At 49.4% G+C, this 26213-nt stretch overlaps 1 protein-coding gene across 1 annotated transcript in view; it reads right to left on the bottom strand.

The window, feature by feature from the left end:
• Positions 1-20809, bottom strand: part of LOC143377440 (uncharacterized) — a 28689-nt gene extending 7880 nt beyond the window's left edge. The window contains exons 1-5 of the mRNA XM_076828652.1: positions 20211-20809; positions 10931-11139; positions 8514-8649; positions 4346-4479; positions 488-794 (exon numbers count right to left, since the gene is read on the bottom strand). Of these exons, the coding sequence (XP_076684767.1) occupies positions 488-794; positions 4346-4479; positions 8514-8649; positions 10931-11139; positions 20211-20247 (823 nt within the window). The 5' untranslated portion in view covers positions 20248-20809. The remainder of the gene's footprint in view (positions 1-487; positions 795-4345; positions 4480-8513; positions 8650-10930; positions 11140-20210) is intronic.
• Positions 20810-26213: the final 5404 nt, after the last annotated feature.

Here is a 26213-nt window from a genome sequence, read left to right as displayed (position 1 = left end):
AAATTCCATAGCGAAAGGAGTATTGCCGTGAAAAGGTACCGGTCAAGATTCCCATTTAGCAGCACTAAATAGTAGACGGAGGTCCGAACGAGCAATGAAAACCTCAAGAGCATACAATAGAACCGAAGGGACCTATCAGACCTAATTAACCAGCGACTCTGAAAAGCCGCAGAAAGTCGCGGCCGACGAAAGTGTCGTTACCAAGAAGATCCCACCACTCAGCGAATCGCGCTCGAAACAAAGAAGTCGGACAGCACTCCGTAGATCTATCATACCCGATTAACCACTGCCCCACCAGGACAACCAAAAAACTTACATTATGCGCGACATCCCCGAGGAGAAAGCTTCAACGCCACACCGGTGCGCATCTGTTACCCAGAGCATCCCCGTCCCCCAGCAAATACAAACGACAAAAACTAATCTCCCCCGAAATTAATCTCTCCCGGATGAAAGAAAAATTCCGCGAGACCAAAGAACAGCCGGTTACCTTTGACTCCGACGTGGCCGTCGGGTTTCTTCTGTCCCGTCTGGAAGTTGGGCGGCGGTTGCAGATAGTTGATGCCCACGATGGTGGCGGCCGGCTCGTAATGGATCACCCTGGGCCTGTCCTCCTCGGCGCTGACCTCGGTGCTCTTCCAGTAAATGTCGTAGATCGAGGCGCTGCATCGTATCTTCAGCTTGCCGCTGGTGAAGTGGTCGTGCGTAACGAGAAACTGAAGGCCGATCTGGGAGACCTGCCACTCCGACTCGTTCGTGTCCAGGGGGCTGTACGTGCGGACGTGCGACTTCAGAGGCTGCACAGACGGGAGCCGGTAACGTGCGTGCCGTTTAAACGTAGATCCCCGACGATTATACGGGAAACGTCTGTTAAAATTCCCCACCGTCTGCCCTCACCCCGCGCCATCCCTGCAACACGGTTCTGCGCGGGCGGAGGGAGGGGCGGGCGGGACAGGTTGGCGGGCGACTTAATTCCGATAATTAATTCGGCGAGTTAAGCCACCGTCGGCGTTTTAAGGGGACAAATTTCCACGATTAATCGGACGATCCGCCGCAACGACGGGAATTTGCTAATCGCCACCAGCGCGCCGGAGTAATCTCGCTCGTTCGACGTTTAAGGATTGTTGCTTTAACCCTTTGCGGTTCGCCCGTGTCGCGCGACACCCCGTCGCCGAAGCCACGTCTAATTTACCTCAGCGCGTACGTGGCGCGAGGCGTTTTCGCCTGTCAAATGATGCGAGAACAGCAAGGCGGGGTGGCGTGCTCTGAATTACCGATACCCTTGGGTTAGGTACGGCGAAATAGCAATCGCTGCTGGATGATTTAATTATTGTAATTGCGCGATGATTATTGGGGGCGATAGCGTGTGTGCGGGGGGTGGGGGAGCGACACAGAATTCGAGGTATTTATTATTATAAAAATAATTCAGAGGGAACAAAATAGAGGGGGTAATTGCGGGAGAGATACCTGACGTTGTGCAAAACTGTCACTAATTCGTAACCTAGATTTTTTGTTGCTGGAATTTATGAAACTGTTTCTTCTACATATTAATAAAGAGTTGATTACCACTAATTCTGTTTCAGTTTCCTTAAATAAGCATTTGTTCTTAAGGGTTACGATTTAGTTAAGTTTACCCTACATATTATTAGTTGAACATATTTTGCTACTGCTTGCATCGAAGAAAATCAAAGTTTTAATATTTATCACCCTCAAGAAATCAAAACCAAAAGCATCCTTTTGTCGGGAGAGACCGAACCAACAGCCTAAAACAAATAAAAACGACAGAGCTGTATTTTATTCCCGACAACCCTGAAGTACCTTTCGATGCGGCGTCTCTCCCAATGCGGCATCTCTCCAGTAATTATCCTGCCTATCTTGTTGAACCAAGAGATATTTCGCATATTATAGAATCTGTGTTCGTCGCTTAGAGAAGAGACACAGTCAGCCCCAGCCGCTCAAAGCGCCTGGGGTATAAATAAAAAAGGAGGAAACGCTTGATGTTATGTAAGAAGTTAGGATAAAGCTTGACAATTGAAATCTCCCTGCTCCAAGCCAGTTTGAACAGCCACGGTGAAACTCAAAATGTAAAGAGACAACATTGCATAAAACATCGGCCGGAAGCCGCGGCGGGTACGAATATACATATCTACGCTCTATGTATCAGGAAGCGTCTCGCTTACAGCCGACAACAAACTCCGTAGCTAATATTGGCCTAAATTTTCATGCGCCCCAAGGATCTACTCGAGCCGCGTAGGGTTCGTATTTCTGTCGCGATCGGAAATCCCCGTCGTTGGATCATCGTAGAAGAATCGTGGACCGAGCACCCGAGTTTGCACAATCTGTTATCTTACGCCGTATAGTTTTTAGGGCAACTTAAACACATATCATCTTTCCTCCCTCCGGGTTGATAAAACGCCGACAGTGGGAAACCTAAACAGAAGCAGTGTTTCTTCGACCACCCCTTCGAGCAGGATAGTGCAGGATTTTTGAATAACAATGCACTTCGACACGGACACGTCCAGCTAGGAATTGACTGACAATTTGTTTGACGGGGTTGTATTTTGATAGCTGCGTCACTGTCGCCGGAGCTTCGATTGCATTCAATTTTTTATAGCACTGCAACTATCGAACGGCCTTTTGGAAATGCTCGCTATTTACCGTAGCAGCGGGTGTCGGCAAACTCATTTCGAAGAGCCCCGTCGCGAAATATTCCGCTGTTAAATGAAATCTCCGACGCCTCGTTCGATCTGCAATTAATTCGCCTCAGGGATAGGTGCGGAAAAATCAACGCGCAAAACATTTCGTCGCGAGACCGCGCTGCCGCCGCTCCGTCTCTGCGAGGAATATAATTTCCGTCCTGTTTTTTCCGTTCCTTCGGCCTTTTGTTGGCAAATTAGGGCACGGGGCACCGTTCGAAGTAATTAAAAGATCGATTACCGAACTGACTTCGCTAGACTGCGAGATGTTCATTAGTTTATAAGCTGTAACTAGCCGGAAATAATGCTGTATTACGCGGGGGTCACTTAACCCGAGGACATTAAGTTACTCTTAAACTGTTCGTTACGTGAGAAGATTGCGCGAAGTCGAGGGGAGCCTGTAATCTAATTATTAGCAAAAATTGCCATTCACCGTTGCGTCGAGCGTTTAAGATTAGAAAACTAATAACCGTGCTCAATGCGTCGTTTCATTCACTCCGCGGGTAATTTATCCTGCTTAACTTCGGGCGGATCACCCAACACGCGCAGGGGTGGTGGCCATTTTGAAGATTAGACTCGTGGCGAGAGCATTCGTCTGCAGGTCGAACGGCCCACTTCGTTAGAACGATAGTCGAGTAAAAGAAAAAAAAAAAGGAAGAACTTCTCCTCCGCCCTTGTTCGACTGTCTTGACGATTTCCAAACAAAGATTGCAGCAAGTATTAAAAGAAGAAGAAGAAAAAAACGTGGGAATCGATCGGCAGAATTGCTGGGCCGGAAGTCGAGCCCGGATCTCTCGCTCGCTGGAAGATTGTTTCAGTCAGTTAAGCTTCCCTCCTCGAATCTAATATTCGAAATGGTTTATACAGCTGAATCGCTTTGATAAACGCAATTACCCTCCATTGCGCGCAAAATTGAAAATTCGAAGTAGCAGGCGCGCGGCCGGCGAAGAAAAACTTAGCGGCCCAAAGGTAATTTTACGTCTGAAAATTCTGGGAGGGAAAACTTTCCTGCTGATCGAATTCCTGAACCAGCAGTCGAGCTGAATCTTTCATCCGCTCGAGTACCGCCCTTACCAATCGACTTAGCAGATACACACTACTTCACCAACTATGTATCCCTGAACCTAATATTCGAAACGACTATATAACGTATACATAGCCTCAGCCAACCTGACCGTCCATGCAGCGCGGAGAATTCAAAATTCCAAGTAGCAACGGGAGAGAAAAGGTAAAGAAATCGAGAAGACAAGGGCGGATCCGTTCCTGAAGATTGTACACAGAAGAGGTGTATCCACTGATCAAATTCCTGAGCCAACATTCGGGCCAGGTTCTTTCGTTTACCGAAGTTCTGCCCCCACCAATTGACTTAACGAATTCCTTCGCCCCGATCCTAATATTCAAAATGGCCGCCGTGTACGCGCGACACCCCTCTGCCCGATGGCACGTTCAATTTCTAAGGCCGTTTACAGGCTCCTCGATCGTTTTCAGCAGCGAGGGTATCTAAGCGGCAGCCTCAAAATACAAGCCCCTTCTTCTCTGCCACGCTCGCGGGAACGTTTCGAGCGCGAGGCGCGGGGGGTTGGGCGGGCGTCTTGCGCGAGCCGGTGTAACACAAAGTCGCTGTTTCAGCGGGTAGGTATACCGAGCCGTACTTGTCGGTCGTTGATGTACCAGGTGAGATTGGCCGCGGGTTTGCTCCGTCCGGATGTGCAGTTCAAACGCAGCATTTCGTCAATCCGGTATTTCCTCCTTAGCCCGTGTATCGACGGCCTTTGAGAGGGTAATTCTGCGGAACAAGAGACGCCTGGTATACACGGGAGGGGGGGGGGGGGCGGAAGTATGCGAGGCATGTTCGAAACGTTGCTTTGACGTTCTAGCCCCTCCTACCCCTGCGTCATCCCTTATCCCTGGTGTGTACGTATCGCAAAAAGGGGGGAAACTTTTCAAGATTCCCGGATGCACATGCCGATACCCCTCGCTCCGTGCCTGATGAAAAATTCTTCTTTTATGCCTGGCAATTCGCGCTCGCATTTCGATATCGGGGTAATGTATTCATAAGAGAGACACCATTGTGCCAGGCTGCTCTTTCAGTCCCTCCCTTCCCGTCTGCCCCATACCGACACGACTGCGCCGAATATTTTCCGAGGGGGTAGCAAGGGAAGCGTTTCCGAACGGGCCTCGTTTGATATTTTTTCGCGTGCATTTCCGCGGGTCGAAAGCCCGAAAGCCGGGGGGAAGTTCGCACGGGCGCGCCAGTAGTATAGGCGTACGATTGCGCCAGACGATTCCTACGAGCTTCCTTTCTATCTGGGATAACGAGAACGTTTGAGCAGAACATCCTTCCGTTACCTACCACCCCCACCACCCCTCCCCTCCCCCTCGTGTCGCTTTTATCCGCGAGAGGCCCTCGAGTTGTCTTCGTTTTTCTTCTATGCAGGGAAAAAAATAGAAAAAAGAAGGAAGGAAATTCGAGTGACTGCCGAGGCACTCATCGGGGAACAAACACGTGAAAAATGCGGCCGCCTTCGGGGACGAAGCGTGGAGATTGGAAACATTCCGCGTAGATAGGAAAAAACGTGCGATCCTTTTTCTTTCTGTGCGGCGCAGGTCTCGCTACTGTTCCCTGCAAAATTCTGGATTTATTAAAAGTTGAAACACACGGAAGGGGGGAGGGGTCAGCTCTCGTCGCGAAGCCACGGAATATCCCGCACTTGTTTCCCAGCGAGGCGTTCTTCGTTAAAAATTTCGAAATAGGAGGCGCGGCGGCGTTTTATCAAAGTAGCCCGCGCTTCTTTGCAGGATTCCATATTCCGCTGGAGAAATTTCGTCGCGTAATTTTCGGCCGAGGGGGCGTAAAGCGTCTGGGAACTTTCATTCTCCGGCGAAGGTGGCCGGTCCCGCCCTAACGTTTCTCTAACGGAACTGTTCCGAGCGTAAAAATTAACAACACCTCACGGCGCCGGTAGAAATCCCATTCGCGGCGAGGTTCGCGTTGCTCGGAATTTTTCCACCCGAGCCCCGAATCACGGAAGACAGAGGAACCGTGAAAAGTTTCAGCCCCTTACTCGGGAGGGTGAATCCTGATTCTCTCCAACTTATTTACCCACAGTGCGAAACGACACGTCGCGCGCGACAACAACTCTGGCCTTATCTAAATATTGCTGCAATTAAAACACAACATTAATACAAATAACTGAAGTGCACCCTTCGGCAGCTCGAGGCGGGGCCGAATATCCGCGTTTACAGAAATTCGATGGCCCGCGGGCGGAGTGAACTTTAATTATTGTTTATCGTATATTATCGATCGCCAGTTCGAGACCGCCCCTTAATGGAACGAAAGCATCCTTCTTTTTAATGGAAACTCAATAACTTGTGCGCCGGACTGCTCGCCGAACTTCGCCAGCGCTGCTGCATTTATTCAAAAAAGAGAAATATACTTGTGACAGCCTTTCTGTTAACATCTCGATCGCGTGCATCTTTCAGTTTCCCCGAGATTGCAGGGGCCCCGTCTTTGTCCAAAGATTTTCCAATCCGCGGGCCCGCATGCACCAACTTCTATCGCCTACCCCTCGCTTCTTTGTCCCGTTGCTTAACCCAGACAATGGACATACCCGAAGAATCTAATGGCGTCGTACAGCGATTATTAAAGCGCTGCTCTACAGTCAGATAAATGGCAATTATATAATAGGTGGATACAGCGAAATGGTAATTTTAGCTATTCGCTCTCTCGCTCTTTCGTTGCTTTCTTTGCCCCTCCCTTCCCCGCGGCCCTTCCCCTTATTCAAGGCGCAACAATGAAGGAGATGGTCTGAAATTTATGGCCGGTAGTGTATTTACCGTACGAAAAGCGTAAACGTTAGCGTTACACGCTCTACGCGGGAGGACTATCTTTAACCCGCAACCCCCGAGCTTCGTTATCTACCTCAGTTTTTGAGCTCTCGCGCTCTACAGACCCGGCCCATTTGTCATCCTCCATCCTATAAATTAATGAGCAACACTGACGCTCCTGGAACTGTCAACGCGAATCCTCCTCTTATCCTCGGCAACCCAGTTCTGCTATCGCTCGGGGGCCGAGCGAGAGAGAGAGAGAAAAAAAAGGAGACGCGAGAAAGGTGAAATGACGGTTAACCTAATTCCCCTCCACCTAAAACACCTAATTCCCGTTCATTCCCGCGCGTGTACCCGCAGTATTATCTTCGGCTTGGTCCACAGCGATTCGCGTAAGCCCTTAAGTCCACCCCAGGCCGGTGGCTGGTATTAATTCGCAGTTCGAAACTGTGCGCGAGCTGAGGCGCCTCGGCTCCCACGTACGAGACGTTACGTTTGCTTCTGTTTGCCGCTACGCAAGTAAAGGAGAATGTTAAGTCCGCAGCCGGCAATTCGCGTCGTCGAGCCGCGCTCCGGTGCGCGCTGCGCCCCGCGATTGTGGTACCAATTTTAGGGCTCCAGAATATCTGGCGGGAACGAAGAAGTCTTCAAAAATTCAGCCACCGAACGAGGAGCATGTTTAGTTGTACGCTTGCACTCTACTGGCGTTCGAAGTGTAAAGAATCCACCCTCTTTCATCCCCTACTTTATGCTTGCAAAGATGTAGAACAGCTACAGCGTGCAGCTTGCAAGGGAAGTTCGACAACTCAAAAAATCAAAAAAGTCTGAAACTCTGCAGAAATGAAAATACAATGAAACGGTTTTAAGGGTGAAAACACCCCCTTAAAGAAAAAACACGGCGACTACAGCTTGATGTGTGATAACTCCTCGGAATTCATATTAAACTATGATTCAATAATCTATCTCTAAAGAATGAATTAGTTCTGAAATGTAGTTTGGAATAAGCTTTTTTTAATTTAGGCTTATTTTCAACTTTATGTCGATGGATGTAATATAAAATTTAATATTATTACGTTTGCTTTGCGTATCTTATTGTAACATTGCATCTGTTGTGATTGTACTGCAAGTGTCAAAATGCATAAAGTTTTCGTCTTTTTCGGTCCTTAATAAGTACACGTTAACTGCCAATGTTACTTCGTGGTGTCAATTTTCCCCAGTTTACGATATCGTCGAGTCGACTCTGGGCTTCTCTCTCTCTCTCGACCGAATGACTCCAAGAAGTGGTGGGGATAGCGACGAACCCTTACGCATGGTTGAGGCGAGCCCAACCCATAGCGAGGGTTTACTGTATAACCGATATATAACCGTTACGGAACCGATATAATATCAGTTCCGTAGAACCGGAACCGAAACCGATATAGGCCAGAACCGTTTTCACTCGTAACTGTTTCAAGATTATTTCGGTTCTCATAGCTGTTTCAAGAACAGAAACAATATTAATTTCTTTTTTACTTCTTTTAGAGTCTCGCAGATAGTTACGATAATCTAAAAACTCAGCATTTTTGGAGGGGGTGTTTTCGCCCTTAGGACCGTTTTATTGCCGAATCGAAAAATAGTTACGTTATTTAGTTATTAGCACCGCTTGGGCTGTATTTCTGCAAAGTTTCAGACTTTCTTGAATTTTCGAGTTGCCGAGCTTCCCTTCCCTTGTTAGTCCAGACTACCCTCGCCGAACCCTCCAGTGCACGGATGAAGAATTTTTCCGCGAGTACACGGGCAGGGACCCACCGTTTGGTCTATATTTTTTATTAATAAAGACAGTTCCATTTGCTCACAACAAGCTTATCGATTTATCGTATGAAACTACTACATGTAACGAAGCATTGCGAGAGCAAAACAATTGTTCACTCACGACTCCCAGGGACACAACCCGTGCACCAGAGGGTCAACATTACCCTTCTGTTACGGCTCGCTAACCAACGTTCCTCTTACCAACGACATTCATGGTGGCGTAAACTATGGCCGTGTGGAAGGAAGGCGCGTCCGCCGATACCTCGCAGCTGTACACCCCGGCCGCCTCCAGTTCCAGGTTCGTCAGCGCGACCTTAGTCGAGTTGCTCTCCGCTTTCTGCAACAGAAAAGCAGGTCCGTTTCGGGTTCATTCCCCTGTCCAGCGTCTTCCAACCGACCTCCGAATTGTTCGCCAGCCAGAAATTTATGACTTGCAGCGGCATAGAGGCGGTTTGCGAATAAAAAGCAAAAACGAGAGGGAGAGAGAGAGACGCGGAACAAGGGGAAAACAACGGGCGTACCACGCGGCGACGATGCACCGCGCGGGAACATCGATCAATCGACCGGAAGACAAAGGCCGTTTCGGGCATTGTGTTTCGTCCGACGACGAATAGCACTCGCCATTGCAAGACGACGATACTGGACCAGCGTCGACTCTTCGCGATATCGATTCCCGTGACGATGTGTCACTCGGTCTCACCGAGCACACCCTGCCAACGATTCGCACGCTCTAGCGAAATCCACCTACCCCCCGCCGCTCCGCGCGGTTTACGAGCAACATTACGTTTGGTAACGGCCCTCCGTCGACCGGTCGCGCGCAGAATTTCGCGACACGTCGCCGATTTATTTCTGTGCACCGACCCTTCACCCCTTCCCGCCCCTCGCCCTGCCGGAGGTAGACCGAGCTTTTTCTCGCCAACCGGAGGGGCGGGAGGGGGTGAGTTCAGTCGTGCACAGGCTGGGTGGGCAACCGCGCGAGACCCAGGCTTCGCTGGGAAACGCGACATCCAGCTACGAGGATATATTGAGGCCGGCTGCAAAGAGTAGCTCTGAGGTTTCGTAATTTTACAACGCGTTTTTAGTGCGGGACAACGCGACACTTGCACACTAAACGAGGGATTGTTTACACAGCCCCCACGCGGTGGGGTGGCTGGAATTTCGGGACGGAGTTGACTTTTTGGTGGCTGAGAGTCACCCCGCTTTGGGGGATGAATTTTGCGTGCAATGCGGTGATAGACTGCTCTGAATAATGAAAGATACGATGGGAAGTAGTGCAGTCGCCGGTAGTTTGGTAATGCTACCCGTACAGCACACTCCATTGCGGGAAGGTTCCAGGAAGGTTCCTGTGTCCGCACCGGGGGAACATTCCACGGCAGCGAACGTGGAACCTTCCTGCAAGCTTCATGGAACGTTGCGGAGATTCTCTAGCAATGGTCACGGAACGTTCCGGAAATTTTCTAGCAATGGTCCCGTAACTGTTCGCAGATTTTACAGCGATGTTGTTTCGACAAAATTTGTGTGACGGGTAGGTGACTAACCCTAAATAGTAAATTGATGATAATTCTGAACGTAAGTGTACCTACTGGAATCAATTGGGTCTTCACTTACAATTACACGCAAATCCCTAAAAGTCAATTTCACGATTTTTGCAGCCCAGGGCAGAGTATTTTGGGGGCAACGAATCGCGGGCGAAAGGAATTGAAAAAGGTAGCAAAGTGTTTTATTACCCGTAACTTATTATTTTTTCATCGACGATAAAATAAAATGTCCAGGTATCTACTTTTCCTAAAACCGAGAGTGACAGAAGCTTCATAGAACTTTGAAAACAATTCACTGATACGTGAGTTGTCATATCGAATTAATTTTAAAATTGTCTCGAGTCTTTCGAGATATTTCGCAGAAAATCTGCCCCTGCACCTACAGAAATCCGCCACGATAATTCGAATATCGAATACTTGACTTGAAATATTCTTACGTGCTGTCTGCCGCGACGGCCGCAACCACTAAATCAAGTCCCGCAGTTTCGCCGACTGGTGTGACTCCCACGTCTTCGTTCCACCCCCAGACACTGTCGGACGAGCATCTCCGCACGAAAACGGGGCGTGTTTACGATATCGTCGGTGATAATCGCGGAGGTGTCACAACAATAGAGACGTCGATGTCTCGGGAACGTTCTGACACGATCCCCTGAACGCATCGGCGGTCGTAAAAATACCAACGACCGAGGGATGGGCTCGCGAATAGTAATTCCCTCCGTGGAATCGATGGTGGTGCGCCACGAGGCGGTCCCCCTCTGTTGCTGCTCATTAAGAAGCCCGAATTCCCCGAGTTCCGAGCGACGGGGGAGGCCGGGGTCGATATCTCCCGGCGCCATATTTTAGAACATTCAGTTATTGTTCCATCCAACTTCCCGACTACGATAAATCCCCGGACGTTGGTCTTCCCGCAGCCCAGCGGCGTTTTTTAGTCGCCACAACGTCCGCCCTTCTCTCTCTCTCTCTCGGCCTAGCGAAGATTCGACGGACCAGCGCTGTGGGGCACCGAAGCTCGGCACAAGGAACGAAGGGTGGAAAGAGAGGTCGAAGAAGGGAAGAAGGGAAGGACTACTCGATGCTCACCTTCACCGTCAAGTTCCCGATGGGGAAAGTCTTGACGACCGGGGTCTCGTTCGGGGCGTAGCGATAAAACTCTCGACCCCCTTTGTACCACTTGACGGCGTATAAAGGATCTCCCTCGGTGTCATACCAGCAGTTCAGTGTCGCCGAGTTACCTTTCTCCACGGCCGTCGGTATCTGGATGCGCACCTCTCGCAAACCGGAGCAAATTCCTGCAACAGACAGGTGTTTCTCGATTTAATACCGCCCCCCACCGGGGGCTATCGTTCCTCGTACGTCTGGCAGGCTCACCTTGTCACTTAGGCATGCAGTCGTTCGGAAAAATGGTCCGAGGGTCGCGAACGGGGGATGCAGCGAACCGGGTGCGAAACACGAACGTTTTGGAGATACGGTCGCGAGCTCCGTCGTGTTCGATTCTCGGCGAACAAAAGGAATTGTCCTAACTCTGCGCGTGGGTATTTTAGGGCAGAGTGGCACGCTTATTTTTACTAAGTGGAATTTAACCGTTCGTTGACACACCTCCCCAGAACAATTTTTGAACGACTGCAATTCTCATCTAAAGAATCCTATCGTTATGAAAAAAATCATGGGTCAATTTCAAGGTCTCTAGAATGTATTACAATAGTTTTTTTCATTGTCATTTAGCAGAGTTTTTGCAAAAAAAAATCTAAATTACCATATGTCGAGAAAACACGAAGAAAATCTTTCAAAAATTGTAAATTCTACAAATTTCAATATTGAAAGCTAAAAATCTACAGAGATGTTGTGAGGATATAATATTTTGATAAAAAAATAGTTTGTAAGTCGGCTTTGGAAAAAAGGAATTTATTTTGCACATAGAAGGTGCAGAGCGTCGACATCAGTTTATGGGTGGCTCACACCCAGAGTGTCAACGAAGGGTTAAGTACCTCCTGTCACTGTGAATTTGGGAAATAGGTTGCAGTAGTATTAATATTACCTGTACTGCCCATGGTACAAAAATGCCTATAACCCCTTGGCCTCTGAAGTTTCTTCAGTGGTAATACAAGAATTCAAATACAAATCTAATTGAATCACCGGACGTGACAAGCCGGTGGGAAGCAACTCACGCGTCACTGTATGATTCAGGTTAAATCTGCCTTGCTCTATCATTCTCATCCAAGACCCCGTTTCGCGTGAAGATTACCAAGAATTCTACCATATTGCCGAAATGTAATAAGGTTCTGATTAACCCATCTGTTCACGTATCACGTTCACCCTTCTGTTCACGAATTCCTAGCAACTCGACAGGTGAGCTATGATAAGAGTTTACAATAGATAAAATCCACCTTTGAAATTGTACATCTGAATAATTCAGCTTGCAGTATCAGGCTCGATGTTAGATATATTTATAGGAGCGACATTTTTCTCCAAATTCTGAGTAATCCCATTCCTCTTTACACAGCACAGAACCAATCACAAAATTCCTTCTCATCGAACTGTATTGGCTATGTCCACTGTACTTACATCTAGCCATGCAAATTACTGGATGAGTGAAGACAAGAGCCCACGCCACAAATGGTGGACGTTACCAATAAAATATTTAATTCAAACGTCACACGGACACTAAACATATACCGTGGACGACTAATCTAGATGTAAAAATGGCCGGACTATCTATTAAAGTGTCTAGTAATCTTATAATTATCGATTATCTATTAGAATCCATCGACAACTTGGACAGTTCAATTTATAGGATTGGCACCTGACCGACCAGAAGAATCCAACGCTCGCTCCACTTCTATTTTTATTGCCCCCGTGATTTTTAAAATTCTTAAGCGAGTTTAATAATATATATAAATATACGTGTATAACGTAAAAGAGAAGGGGTCCCTATTTTTGCCTCAAACTAGGCTGTTTGCGGAAGAGTCACAATTAACAAATGAATATTCAACGAGCGATCAATTTTTTCCCCATTTTTTTACTCTGCCACATTCTCGGAATATATTATTAAACTTATTCACCTCTGAGACACCTCTCTGGTGTAAATTCAGCTGCTCGTGTCACGTTTAATAACGAAGTGAAAATTTCATAGACGTTTATCTTGTTTGATGAAAATATCATGCTCTAATAAAGTCCCTGAATTATGAAGCTCAATGTGTCGAGTGTGTTTCCCATAGCTTCGTCGTTGAGTAATCGTTTCCCGCGGATCCAGCCACCAAGTGTTAAGCAAAGAGGCGACAATCGATGCGAGGAAGATAGCAAAAGCTCCAAATAGTAAATCTCCTCCGCGACACTTTATATTTTGCTACAAATTTGATAGTAAACATGTCGGTGGGAGAAGTGCATTCGCGGCATTGCATTCTTTACGAGTTTCAAACAGGAAGTAACGCAGCTGTCGCGACCAGGAATTTGTCTACTATTTTTGTTTCCAATACCGTAAATGTGCCTGCACTTCACCGTGCGCGGGGCTTTTGCTAAATTTATGAACGGGGACTTAAACCTTACAGACAAATTTCATTCGAGAAGCCTGTAAAAGGTCTATGTATATCTCAAGTGCCACACTTTCCTTTAATATGGATCGAAAGAAGGCTTAACATATTCTAAGCATCCATTTCAGGGCACACTCACCTACTTGGGGCTAATATAATTTAATATCCCAAACGTTAATTAAATGCATTGCGACATGGCGGTAGTTAACTCGAGATCTCTGCGATAACATCGATGCAAAGAACCAGCGAACAGGGCCAGATCGGGATTCTCGTAACTCGTAAGCCCTAGACACATTTGTCTCCGTAAGCTCTCCGCGGACAAAATAGTGATAATGACTTTCGGCTTTTCTTCTCGTTAATTCTGCTCCCCCCACTCCCCGGCGTGTACTTCGCTGTACTATGAATAAAGATGCTCGCGATATATTCCCTCTCTGAATTTAAAACACTGCTCGAACCCCGAAATAAGTTCCCACGCGCCTTATGCGCCGCGGCTATCGAGCCGAATGGGGTAATACGAGTCTGACAGTGAATACAAATGTTGTGTGATTGCATTCCGGACACGTTTTGAATGTGTGCCGGCTGACGGCCGTGTGTGTTCGCCATACTCTATCCGATGATTAAGTGCAGGCGAGGTCAATACGATTCCGCCGTGATGTTTGAGCGTGTTTTTAATGGCGGCTTCGGGTCTCATCTGCCCCAGCAGTTTCGCGGAAAATGAGGGTGTACGTAGCCGCGGTTGACGTTGCAGTCGACTGGAATACCGCGCCAGCAGTCGTATCTTTGACAACTGCAAATGGAAGCGTACTACGGCGGGTCGAGCAGTTCACGCACAAAGTTAATTGCGCCTTGTAAGTAGAGCTCAGTATTCCGCTATTCTCTGTTTCACTCCGGAACAAAAGCATTCCATTCACTCAGCTATGACTTGCTGCGTCCCCCGCCGTAACAGCGCCACCCCCTCAGCCTTATTCTTAAAGCAACGGCCATTAGCTTTCGCAACACTCCGCATTACGGCCAATACCGACGCTAAAATAGCGACTACTTATGCCCAGACGTAGCCAAATGGGTAATTACAGTTACCCGTTCACCGTGGCCCGCGACGTAACAGCCAACGGGGAGATGGCACCCCGAACGTCCCGGGCGTTACACACTCGCCGCGGCCGAAGCCTTTAATTCGCCCCGGCGACGATCCCTTCAGAATTCTCGCGCGAGTAACCCGCGGCGAGCACAAGATTACCGACCCTGATCCCACTTTATGCCGGGGAGAAGAAGAAGTCACTTCCGATGCGCCGGGACTCCCGTGACCTCGTACGTATAACTCTCACCCCCGCGGCGTTGGTTCTCGCGTCCCGTATCCCGTTTCAATTTAAAAAAAAAAAAAAAAAATAGAAGAGAATAAAAGAAAAGGAGAAACGGAGAGTGGAAAGAAGAAGCGAGCCGATGAGAGGGAGAAAGAAGCAGACAGAGAGGAAAGCGGGAGGAATAGAAAATAGAGCGAAGGGAATGAAGAAGGGGGGAGCGGAGGATCGAACACACCCACCCCTCCCCCTGGAACATCGAATCGAGGTAAACGCGGGGCTTGGGAAATTAGGTTGTTAAGATTTAATCGGACACAGAGGCATTTTAAGCGCGCCCCTTTCTCCGTGTTACCGTCGCGCGAGGGGCTGGTAGGGAGGGAGGGGGGTGATGCAGAGGGACGGTCGAGATTTAAATTACACGGACTTCCTTGAAACCTCGGTCGAAGTCGTCGCCGGCACGCTGTCCGGACGAGATAGCGGGGATCGTTAAGATTTCTGGCGGATTCCGTTCGCTAGGAATTTCATTTGCGACTTCGCCCGGCTCACCTTTGCCCGGCCGTCGTAATTTAATCGTCGATGCAATTGGCAGCAGAAGGGGGGCCGTGCCCCGACGTCGCGCGCACCTCCTCCCCCGTCGCGCTTAAGAAAAGCCTGGCGAATTCATTACGAGGCGACGACGATTAAAGCAGGAGGACCGGGGCTATTTAGCAGAAACAGCTTTCGCTGCTGCCGCCTCCGGGAGAGGGAATAGCCGAGAAAAGGTTACCCGATTCACGCGATGGAGGAAGCCCTGAAAGCTTCGAAACGGCCCCCGGAGAGTTCGGAGGGGCTCGAGTGTCCCCGGCTGGAAGATAAACTGCGGGACAAATTAGCGAGATCGAGGATCGCGTCGCCGGATTATATCTCGCGTCGCGAGAGACGTATCGCGGCCGTTGCGAGCGTGCACTGGATGCTGCGGTAACGCCGATGGGGTGGCACTTGGCGCAAATGGTAAATCGAAGAGCTGCGGCGACTTTTTTGCCGAACGCTCGATACGCTTTCGAGAGGAATTGATTTTGAATATTCGTCGCCTAACTGTAATCACTCGCTGTTCGATGGAGGTGGATTTTACGCTCGGCTCTCTAACGGGATGGTGGATGTAATTCGCCGAACCGATTATGCGATATTTATCCACTATATTTCGGGCGATTCCGAATCGAGCGGAGATGAAATTGCTGCACGCGTGGCCAGTAACGTTGCGTCAAAGTTATCTAGTGTAAACTGTGCACGTTTGCGCGTCTGCGCGCGCTGAGCCTTAATTAGAGCCGTTGTTCATAAAAAAATTTCAACAAAGATGAGAAGAATTGTGTCGAAGGGCTTCTTTCTGCAGCCACTTCACCTTTGTCGATTAACCACGCCAGTACGAATAACGTTCGCCAGTGGCCTTTGGTTCTGAATTAACAGCGCTCACTAAAAAGCCATTTTGCACAAGGTTGGCATTAAAGCCCCGCGTACCTGGCTACTTATAAATCAAACATTTTGATCCGCGGCAAGTGGTGAATTGTAACGAACGCGGTCAGTAAATATCACTTAACATGTTTTGTAAACCGGCCATGTTATTATTCCGCGCGGGGCACAGGTGCGCAACTACATTTTCATGAACGAGTGTCCGCTTTCAGGATTGCAACAACTTCCTCATTCATCTAATTTCAACGTGATCGAGAATGTACGGGATGAATTAAAGATTCGCATTCGTTAACGGCGCATTCGTAACGAGGAACAATTCGTGAAAAACATAGAGGGCGAACAAAAATAACCCCGCAATTACCGGAAGATTCAGATCCCGAAAGACCGCTGCTGGTTGAAATACTACCAATTACCGACTCATCATGCATCCCGTCGCAAATGAAGAGAGACGAAGCCCACTGAAACATTTTAAATCCTTGACGCTAATCGGAATGATAACGGGTTACATAGAATTTGACAAGGGAGCGGAGCGAGCGTTCATCAGTCTAGCTCGTCAAGTCGAGCAGATAGTTTTGGGCTGGCGGAGCAGGTAGCAGAAGAACAAATTTGGTGGCACGTACCCCGGAGCTCCGGTACGCCTCAAGTACTCCACTGTACTCCTTCCATACGCGGTATCGCAGCGACGAGGAGTCGACGAGAAGCTCCGTACCCGGGCGTCGTTACGATAAATCTCGCGGCGCTGTTTTGTTAGCGCGAACAACAGAACTGGTGGATTCGGAAGTAATTAAACCGTGCCCGGTGACTACGACCCCTCTCTTTCTCCTTCTCTCCCCGGTTGAATAGAATATTCTTTCCGACGAGTAGCGTCTCTCGCCCGCCGCGGAAGACAAAATTTCCTCGCTCCAGCGAAGGGAGCCGCTGGTCTCGAGGGGCAGAGGGACGAAGGATTGCCAGCGTTGCGTAAGAAGCGGGCACCGGCTGCCTCTGAATAAATCGGGTCGCTGCCGCTCCGAGAGAATTACTCCATATCCGTATAAAGGGACGATCCGCATTTAAAGTGACGGCCCATTCAACTAAGGGGGGCGCGGGGGTACTTGCCGCGACGGAGCGTCGCGCGACGCCGCACGGAAAATGACAATCGTAGCCGACTCGTTAAAGAAAAACGACTGGGCAAGGGAGGGAGAGAGAGAGAAAGAAACGAGCAGCGAAGGCAAAGAAAGAGTCAACGTCGAAGAAACGGGTGCAGGCAGCTGAGAATTGAAAGAAAAAAAGCTGTCGAAGACGATGCTGCGACACACCACGGGACCCAACCCCCTCTCTCTCTCTCTCTCTCAGACCTGCATTTTTCATTCGCCCTGTAAGGGCGTGTGTAGTCACCCAGGGGGGTTATCGGGATAGGATCTAAAAAAAAAAGGAAGCGGCGTACACAGAGGAAGAGATAGGGGGAAGAGGCGAGCAAAAAGCGTGCGAGGAAAACAATCTCGCGACGGAAAAACGAGGAGGAGAGAGAAATTTTGCGATTTTATCGCCAAAACTCCAGTACTGAACATTTTGAATTTTACAAATTTAATGCAAATGTCGATTGAAGAACTATATCCATATTCGTGGTCGAAACCTGTAAACTTATTTTTAATATATAGAATTCGGCACTTTTACGTTCTACTATACGAGAAACTAAATTATCCGAAAAACAGCACTTGCAAAAATTACGAACGATATTATGTATGTTTGTTTGTCGTCGGAAGCGATAACCCTTCTGTTATGCCCTGCTACACTGTAGCAGAGGCATGCTCTGACAAAGAAAACAGTGTGTAAATGTAAATAATAACAAAATCTTTATCGTTCGTAATTTTTGTAACTGCTGTTTTTCGGATAATTTATTTTCTCACATATTAGAACGCAAAAGTGCCGAATTTTATATATTAAAAATAAGTATTCGGGTTCTGACCACGAAGATGGACATAGTTCTTCAATTGACATTTGTATTAAATTTGTAAAATTCCAAAATTTCATTACTGTAGTTTTGGCAAATAGAATCGCAAAATTTCCCCACTGTGCGACAGTTCGTTGCTGAGCGATCGTATTTCACGTCGCGAAGCCTGGGGGGAGCGTGTGTGCGCGTTGCACGCGCGATGAAAGGGGTGCCGGGGCGGGGTGAGGGTGCAGGACGCTGCGAGCCCCATGGATCCTCGCAGCTCGTTGCCGGCGTCCAAGTCGTAAAATCGAGGGATACGGTTCGATCGGTCCGCGGGAGATACGGCTCTTCCGAGTCGAGTTTCCTCCTCCGTGGGCGACGAGCCGGAAGGAAGGAAGAGGTAGGGGCAGGGGATAAAAAAAATTCAATAAAGTGGCAATGAAATGAGCCGACGGAAGGCGGCGGTGACAGCGAACGGTGGCGCGAGGGCGCGATTCGCTGGGATCGAGCGAAGTGGAGCGAGAACTAGGCGGCGCGGAGCTTGGTGTACCCGTTCGAGCAGCATTAATGCAATTATCCATTGACACAATTATTCGTCAAGTTCATTAAATTTCTATTATGGAAACGCCTGCTCGTTTTACGAGCCGCGACCCTCCAGCGTCGCCTCTCGGTCTAGCCATCTCCACCCCCCGCGCGAGTTCAATGCTCCGATGGATAAGAATCCTCTCGATTCCGTCTTTGTGTGTCCCCTCCTCTCTCTCTCTCTCTCTCTCTCTCTCTCTCTCTCCCTCTCTCAGCCGCTCGTTTCCTCTGTCGATCCCTGCGCCCCCGTTTCTGTGTCCGCGGACTCTCTTTTTTATATTTTTCGGCTACATTTCTTCCGACCGGCTATCCGCGTAAAGTAATTTTTTCGCGTCCGCGTCGTCGGCGGCGTTGTTTGTCGATGGGATATTCGGTTCGCAAACGTATCCTCGCCAATCGAGCTGTTCAATTCGCGTGGGCAAATAAATAGTCGCGGGGACAAATATTTTAACCGCGCAGTGACGATCCCCGGCACCGACGAAACCCTCCCTCGACATCTGACTTTTCGCCCCCGCGGTTTTACTCCCCTTTTCTATTACCACCCCCCCCCTTGCACTCTTTGCTCTGTGTGTTGTACGTGTTTACTCTTTCATTTTCCTCCTGTCTCGTTCGCTTGCTCCCCCTTCTTCCTTTCCGCCCCCCGAACAAAGAGTCGGTCGAATGGAGTCGGTCAACCACGTGAAACGTGGCGAAATTACGTAATTTCACGGGAACTGGGCAAGATCGAGCGTCGACGGGCGAATCTTTCGCTCGGCGTGCGGGCTGATTCAACGTGCTCGTTTTTAATTGAACGCCGGATCTGCTCGAAACAGGATTCCGACGAATTCCTGTAGATCCCGATACGATCGCAGCCCCCCGTCGACAGCCGCGGCAGGCACATATTTCGTCCCGTTAGGGTGAATCCTCTGGTTCCTCTATTTTTCACATGGTCCGCGTGCTTTCGACCCTTCGGCGTGCTCGGCGTTGAAAAATGCAAAACGTCGCGACGCAAAAAGCTCCCGTCGGAAAGAGAGAGAGAGAGAGAGAGAGAGATCGACCTTGCGCGTGGCTGACGGGATTTGAAAGAGCTCGGCCGCGAGCCACGCACGCTGGAATTAAACCGTGCTTCAAGCCCTTCGAAGAGCTGCACACGCTTTTCACTAAACAACCCAGCGCCGGTGCCCGGAGCGGAATCATCCTTAAAATTCATGCCCCCGATCTCGCCCGTCCACCCCATCAACCCTTCGCCCCGACCTCGTGTTAGCAAAGCCAGAGAAAGCAGCCAAAGCAAGCGGGATATCGAGAGCAATGTTAGCGATGCTTGCCGCTGCCAACGAGGCACCGTAGCGACGTTTACCCTCGCGCGTTTCGAGCACGTTGCGGGTTGGACGCGGCCAGTAGATCGGCACTATTTATCGCGCGGCGATCAGCGAGTGCAAGGAACCTTTGCTAATCCATACGGAACGCGACACGTTGGGGCAACGGCCCGCGAGGACCGCCGAATAGCGAGGGTGAAGCGCTGAGCGGACGAGGCACAGGGGCCAGCGAGACAGGGGGTCGGTTGCCGCGTGGCGCGCGAGCATACGCACCGGAGGATGTATGCTTGTGACACTCACCCACGATGTGAACCAGCAGCAGGATTTTCAGTTCCATCGAGGATCCGCTGGCTTACGCGTGCACACGAGGCTCGTCTTAGCGACGGCTGCTGTTGTTACTGCTGCTGTTGCGATCACCGTTGGCGCCCGTCTGTGTATCGTCGAAACGCGGCCGGCGCGACCCGTCTCTTCGCATGTCGGCCCCCCCCTCGCGCCTTGCCCCCTGGGGGTTGAACGCGTGTCCACGTTGTGTCGTTGCGTCCCGACGACGTCTCCCTTACATAATAGCGGCCGTCGCACGGCCGTCACAGTGGCTGTCGGCTGGCGCACGCTGGTGGTTCTCCGTTGCGGTGTGTGCGCGGTCTGCGGACCCCGGCTCGTCTGGCGAGTGCAACCCTTGGCTGTCCGTCGTCTCGCGCAGAATCAATTTCCTCGCAAAAGGACGTCGAGGAGCGGCGCGAGTGCGCGAGCGCGCTTTCGGCGAGCAACGCGCAGGCGCCTCACCCACCACACGTCTCTCTCTCTCTCTCTCTATTTCTCTCTCTTTGTCCTGCCTCTGTGTATCGCTCTTTCACCACTGCGCGCGGAGAGGATCGCTCGCCTGTGCCGGTAAGCCGGAGACTGTGTCAGTGAAATCTGGCCCACCGATAGATTCCAAGCAACCCCGAGCCGATAGGCCAACCACCCCCCACCAACGGCGCACAGTCTGCCCCTCTCTGAAACCACGGTCGCGTGTATTCACAGGACGAACGCACCCTCCTCCCCCGTGTACGCGGTGAACACGCTCTACTCGTACGCCGCGCTTCCTTCTTCTCGACACGGATGCATCCTTGCCCTTTGTGCCCGGAGACCCTATTGTTCTCGAGCTTCGACCACCGATACTCGGCGACTCCTTTTGCCATCGCCGCGATTGCAAGATGGAAAAGGAAAGGACACTGGCCGATAAGGGAGGGCAGCGGGGAGGGATGAAAGGGAGACTTTACGTATCCCGACGGTCCGATCCTTTGATTAACTCCGGGGGCGCTTGTGTCGGTATTTAAGAGGCCGGGAGATTGCAAGTCTGTGGCTGGCAAGCTAGCATTTCGAGACTGAATGTTTTCTATTTAAACGGGCAGAATTTTTTCGACCTCCAGGAAATAGAACTAAGTAGTTCGAGGGGGTGAAACACTCCCGACCAAGTTCCACCGCCAGCACCGGTTTTTTTTTTTCTGTGATTAAACGTAAACTGTGTAGTCGTCCAACTGACGTTTCACGCTCCCCTCGTGAAACATTAAAACTTATTAAATCCGAACTGGATGCATAAGCACGAACGAATCCGAACTTTCGGCCAAGTTATCGAAACATCGTTACGAGCTGGTCGATCGCCCTGGATAAGCTCGATCGTGGGTGAACGTTTTCCGCGGGGCGAAAGCTAATGGTCCCTGCTATTTTTTCAGAAAATTTCGTCGCGTAAACACCTGTTGGCTACACACTCGCGGCGCAGGACACTTTGAAGGCGGATAATGGGGTTTATTAATGGTTGTCAGGCGATTCGACGGTGGATAATTCTGGGAGGAATGCCGGGTATCCTTTTGCGTCGCTTCGGCTTCCAAAGTGTGTGCGGTGCCAAACTTCAGGCACAATGAACGGATATTCGGGGCCGTGGACAATTTCGCCCGCGAGTGTACTTGCAGCTAGACCACAGCCGTGTATTGTGCCGTGCGAGCCATCAAAGTCTCGAGTACCCTGGGCCATTTTTTGCAATAATAATCCCCGTCTGAATGGAAAACTTGCCGCCGCGTAGATGATTCATGCGTGACGGCACAGCGGCTCGTCGCGAGTAATTTCCCCCGCAGATTACGCATCTTTCAATAACGTCCTCTCTCGGGATGATGGATAGAGCAAGGAGGCTCCATTTCTGGTGTACTCCGGCTCCTTCGTTTAAATCTCTCTCCTCAGACTTTTATTTCGCCGCGCGCCCGGCATCTATACACTTACCTACTGGCGGAAATCAACGAGGCTCATGATTCGCAACAATGGGCTTCGAAGTCATTAAATAATACGTAATGGCCTTCGAATTAATCGCTCCACAACCGATATTTTCCAGCCGCGTTGCGGAGTACATTTAAGCAGACACTCGGGGGCTTGAATTATAGGGTATCCGCTCAGGCTGATTCTTAATTCTGTGTCGATGCCTTTAAAGCATAAATGTGGCCCATAAAATGGGGGAAAATATTACGCGATCGCGCGTTATTTAAACTTCACGTTCGGAGTTACAACGGATTAAAGACTGTTAATGAATTATTATTAGTTTCTCTTTCTTGCTTCCTAGTTCTAATTTTAGTTTCTCTTTGTAGTTACGGTTAGGCTTCTAACCGTATTGCACTGCGGTATAATTATTATTTATTCCTTGTATATTTACCGAGTAATAAAGACTCTGTAATAATAATAATATTCGATTCGCATCTATCATTTTAGCGGAAAATATTCATTACCGCGTTATTTTATCATTGCAAATCGAAGTACTGGACGAAATTCAGTTTCGGAGTGGAGAAGGAACAAAATTGTAGTAGGCAATAGTAAATACTACTCAGGTTCTTTAGAGATTTATAATACTGATTCGTAACTGAAAGTAATTCTGCACCCTTTGTTCGACGTAATACCGACGAGGCTGGGAATTCTTCAATTTTCAGATATCCAGCGACAAATTCCTCGACGAGAAATTTGTGGCGTCAACACGGAGAAGTTATAGATCCCGTTATTTATTTTTTATTAAAGGAAAACTTTCGAAACGTCTCCCCCGTGAAATTTACACATTACGAGTGGCGACGGCGCCGCGGCAAACGAGCGATATCTCCGCCTTTTTTTTCGATTCATTATTTAGAAGATAATCCGGATCGCTGTCCTGCTGCTCCAAGACAGCGCGAGACCCTAGCATATAACGAGAACGACGTAGGAAAAAATTTCGATCCTCGCCGGTGGAACTCTGACTCATCCACTGTGCTCTGCGGACCTCGCCCCATCCGACTGTCGCCTGTTTCGAACGGAAGATTTGAAAACGGAAGGCGGAGGGCCTCGCAAAATGGGGGGATCGATAAGCTCGTATCAAGCTGGGGAAAGGGTTATCGATCGCACCGGTCAACGCGTATTAAAAACAAAGCGGAGGGAGTATTCTTTACCAATTACACGCGCCTCCAATAGATTCCAATTATTATCACTATCCAGGCATACATCATTTCAAGCACCGACGTGCATTCTGAATATTCTATAAATCCGTGTGCGCGAACTTTAACTATCTCTATCTCTCTCCTGCTCGTTCCGCGTGACTCTCGCTGTATCTTCAATACCCATTCAGCGAAGGCAGGATCGAGGGATTCTATTGATACCGTTATTTGCTCCGACGTCTTACGTAACGTAGAGCTTTAATTCGAATCGGCAGACTTGTTCCAGCGAGTTCTAAGATACCGTCCCAATTGAAAAGGGAAATTATTTTCGCGGAATTGCCTTGCGCTCCCCTCCGACAGCCACAGTTTTATCACCTCCATCTTCCTTCTCCAGACTCGAGGCCAGTCCTTCTTCCATTACACGTGTTTATCAGCCGTAAGCCGGCACGAATATTCCACGGCGTTCCACAGAAAACAATGCCGTCGAAAGCGGCTCGCGTGCACACGCGGCTGAAATCTGGCCTGCCGATAGATTCCGAGCAACCCCTGGCCGACGACGGGACAACCCTCCGTCCCCGGGGCTCTACGCTCGCACAGTGGCTCACAGTCGAAACCCAGTCACAGGTTAGAAGACGCTTCGCGTCATTTTCAACGGGGGTTGGAAAATTCCGATCGATGGGAATATTAGTAGAATCGGAAAAATGTTTAAAGTCTCGATGGGTTTTGGAAAGTTTTCATCCTATTTTGTTGCTCAATCGTTGTTTAATAAGTTGCCAATTGAAGGGTTGATAGTTACTTTTAGGAATGACAAAGGAGACTCGTCGAGACTTCCAACACACACTTGAAACATTCAAGACCCATCACAGATGCTTGACATTTCTCAGATTTGAATATTCCAAGCCGTTCGAAGCAAGACAATGGCTGGATAGATCGAAGATTTGCAGGAGGGAGAATTGACCTCGCATCACGTACCAGAACCGTCTACACAGTGATCTTAGTAACCGCTCGAGTGTTGAGATGATCGAACAGAAATCGAATTTCCTTCTTACCTTGACTGTAACGAGAATTAATAGCAGCCCTCTGAGCAACGATGTGACTACCTAAGATAATGAAAATAAAATAAAATGAATAAGATATTAGAATGAAACTAAAGTAAATAAAATAAATAAACGTACAGATTGGCTGGTTCGTACATGTAGAGATACGATACCTACCGCTCTCGCAGGCACTTTGCAATTTCAACGCAGCGGATTTCGATTGTGAGCCACTGCGTGGGGGTGAAACGATAACAGCCGTTGCGGCGTGTCACGCAAAACTTTCACGCGGCGCACGATCGCCACCCTTCTTCCCTATCTTCGACTTCCTTTTTCGCCACGTTGTCGCCGCTGGCTTACCCCGCGTCTGTCGCGGTGTTTTCTGCGGCCTCTAAGACACCAGACCACGCAACGACACGTCTATGACGGAACGCGAAATTCCGGAAAAATTCCCGCCCCTCTCAGCGGAACGTGTCTCCGACGCATGGGTCATCGGAAAGGGACGATGAAGACAGAGGTGTTCTCGCGACGATAAGAAACCGCGACCGTTCCTCGACGCGGAACTTGGAATTGCTTTTCATCGTAACGATGTCGTTCCTCGGTCTTTCCATTTCGCGGAGAATTTTCTGCATTTCTTAGGAGTCTCGGTTGCGAGCTCGCGGCGCGCGTCGCCTACGAGCTTCGATGGAACGATAATTGCAACGGGACTCACTCCGCGCGCAAGAACGAGATACCGCCGTTCGTCATGGAACTCTTGCGTTCCGTCCTTGTTACATTCGTCGGCCAGCCTTCCCCCCCCAGACTTCGATGCAATCTGCAATATTTCCGGGAGAGCACGTAGGGTCCTCCACGATTTTAACGTCTGCGAGGTATTAAAACGAGTCTCGCAGGCACGGAACGCCAGCGTTCTACGCGGCGAATGTTTATTCCGCTGGCTCGGCGAATTTTTTCGCCACTTCGAAAGGGTCCGCGAGCCCCGTCGATGACGCCACGAGAAAACCCCTCGGCTCCAGCAGGCGCAAAGCGAAGCAGCCGTTTGTAACAGAACGCCGAGTTCTCCTCTTGCGGATATTGTCGTCGCTGGTTCTCTACTGTTTCAGAAAGTCTTTCACGGTTCGAAGAAACTGTGTCGAAGATTTCTGTGACGTCCGTGAGCGCCGCGAGTAGCGCTACGACAAAGCGCCGTTCTATGTAGAGAACCGAGACACCGGCAGAACTCGCGCTCGAGGAACGGCAACTTCACTTTCTATGGGATTTCCCTTCTTCTGTCCCGAAACTCTGTTCCACGCGTGAAACTAGTACTCCGGTGTTCGTTTCGGGACCCGGGGTAACATTTACTATTTCCAAAGGACCCGGTGGGATTTATTGCCGTGTGCGAATGCATTTGACGAATCATGGGTGACGCAGTGAGACGAATTCTAATATTCGTGGTGGAACGCGGAGTTCCCAGTTCGCAATCTTTTCAGTCATAAGCTGCACCACGCAATCCTGGTTAGATTCCAACAACGGTACTATAAACTTCGCCTTAAGAAACAACGACAAAGCTCGTTTCCCCTACGAAACGAACTCCGGTTGCCCACAGCGGAACGTGGCGTTCCCAGTTCATGATATTTTCATTACGGTCCATGCCCAATGTTCCTAAGAAACCGTGTTAGAACTTTCGTAACAGAATTGCAAACCTCCACCGGCGAAGATGCGCGGGGAGCGGGTGGCGTAGCTCGTTTCTCGTTGGAAACGAACCCCGACGTTTATGTCGGAACGCGGTGTTCCCCGTTATATTTCCCTGCGTATTCGACGAGCTAACCCCGGTAATCCCGTAACGGCGCTGCGAAAGCTTGGCCCCAAAA

The sequence above is a fragment of the Andrena cerasifolii genome, chromosome 16 (genome assembly GCF_050908995.1).
Source record: "Andrena cerasifolii isolate SP2316 chromosome 16, iyAndCera1_principal, whole genome shotgun sequence".
Classification (NCBI taxonomy): Eukaryota; Metazoa; Arthropoda; class Insecta; order Hymenoptera; family Andrenidae; genus Andrena; species Andrena cerasifolii.
Note: the sequence above shows the minus strand (reverse complement) of the source record. Positions and strands in the feature narration are given on the sequence as shown.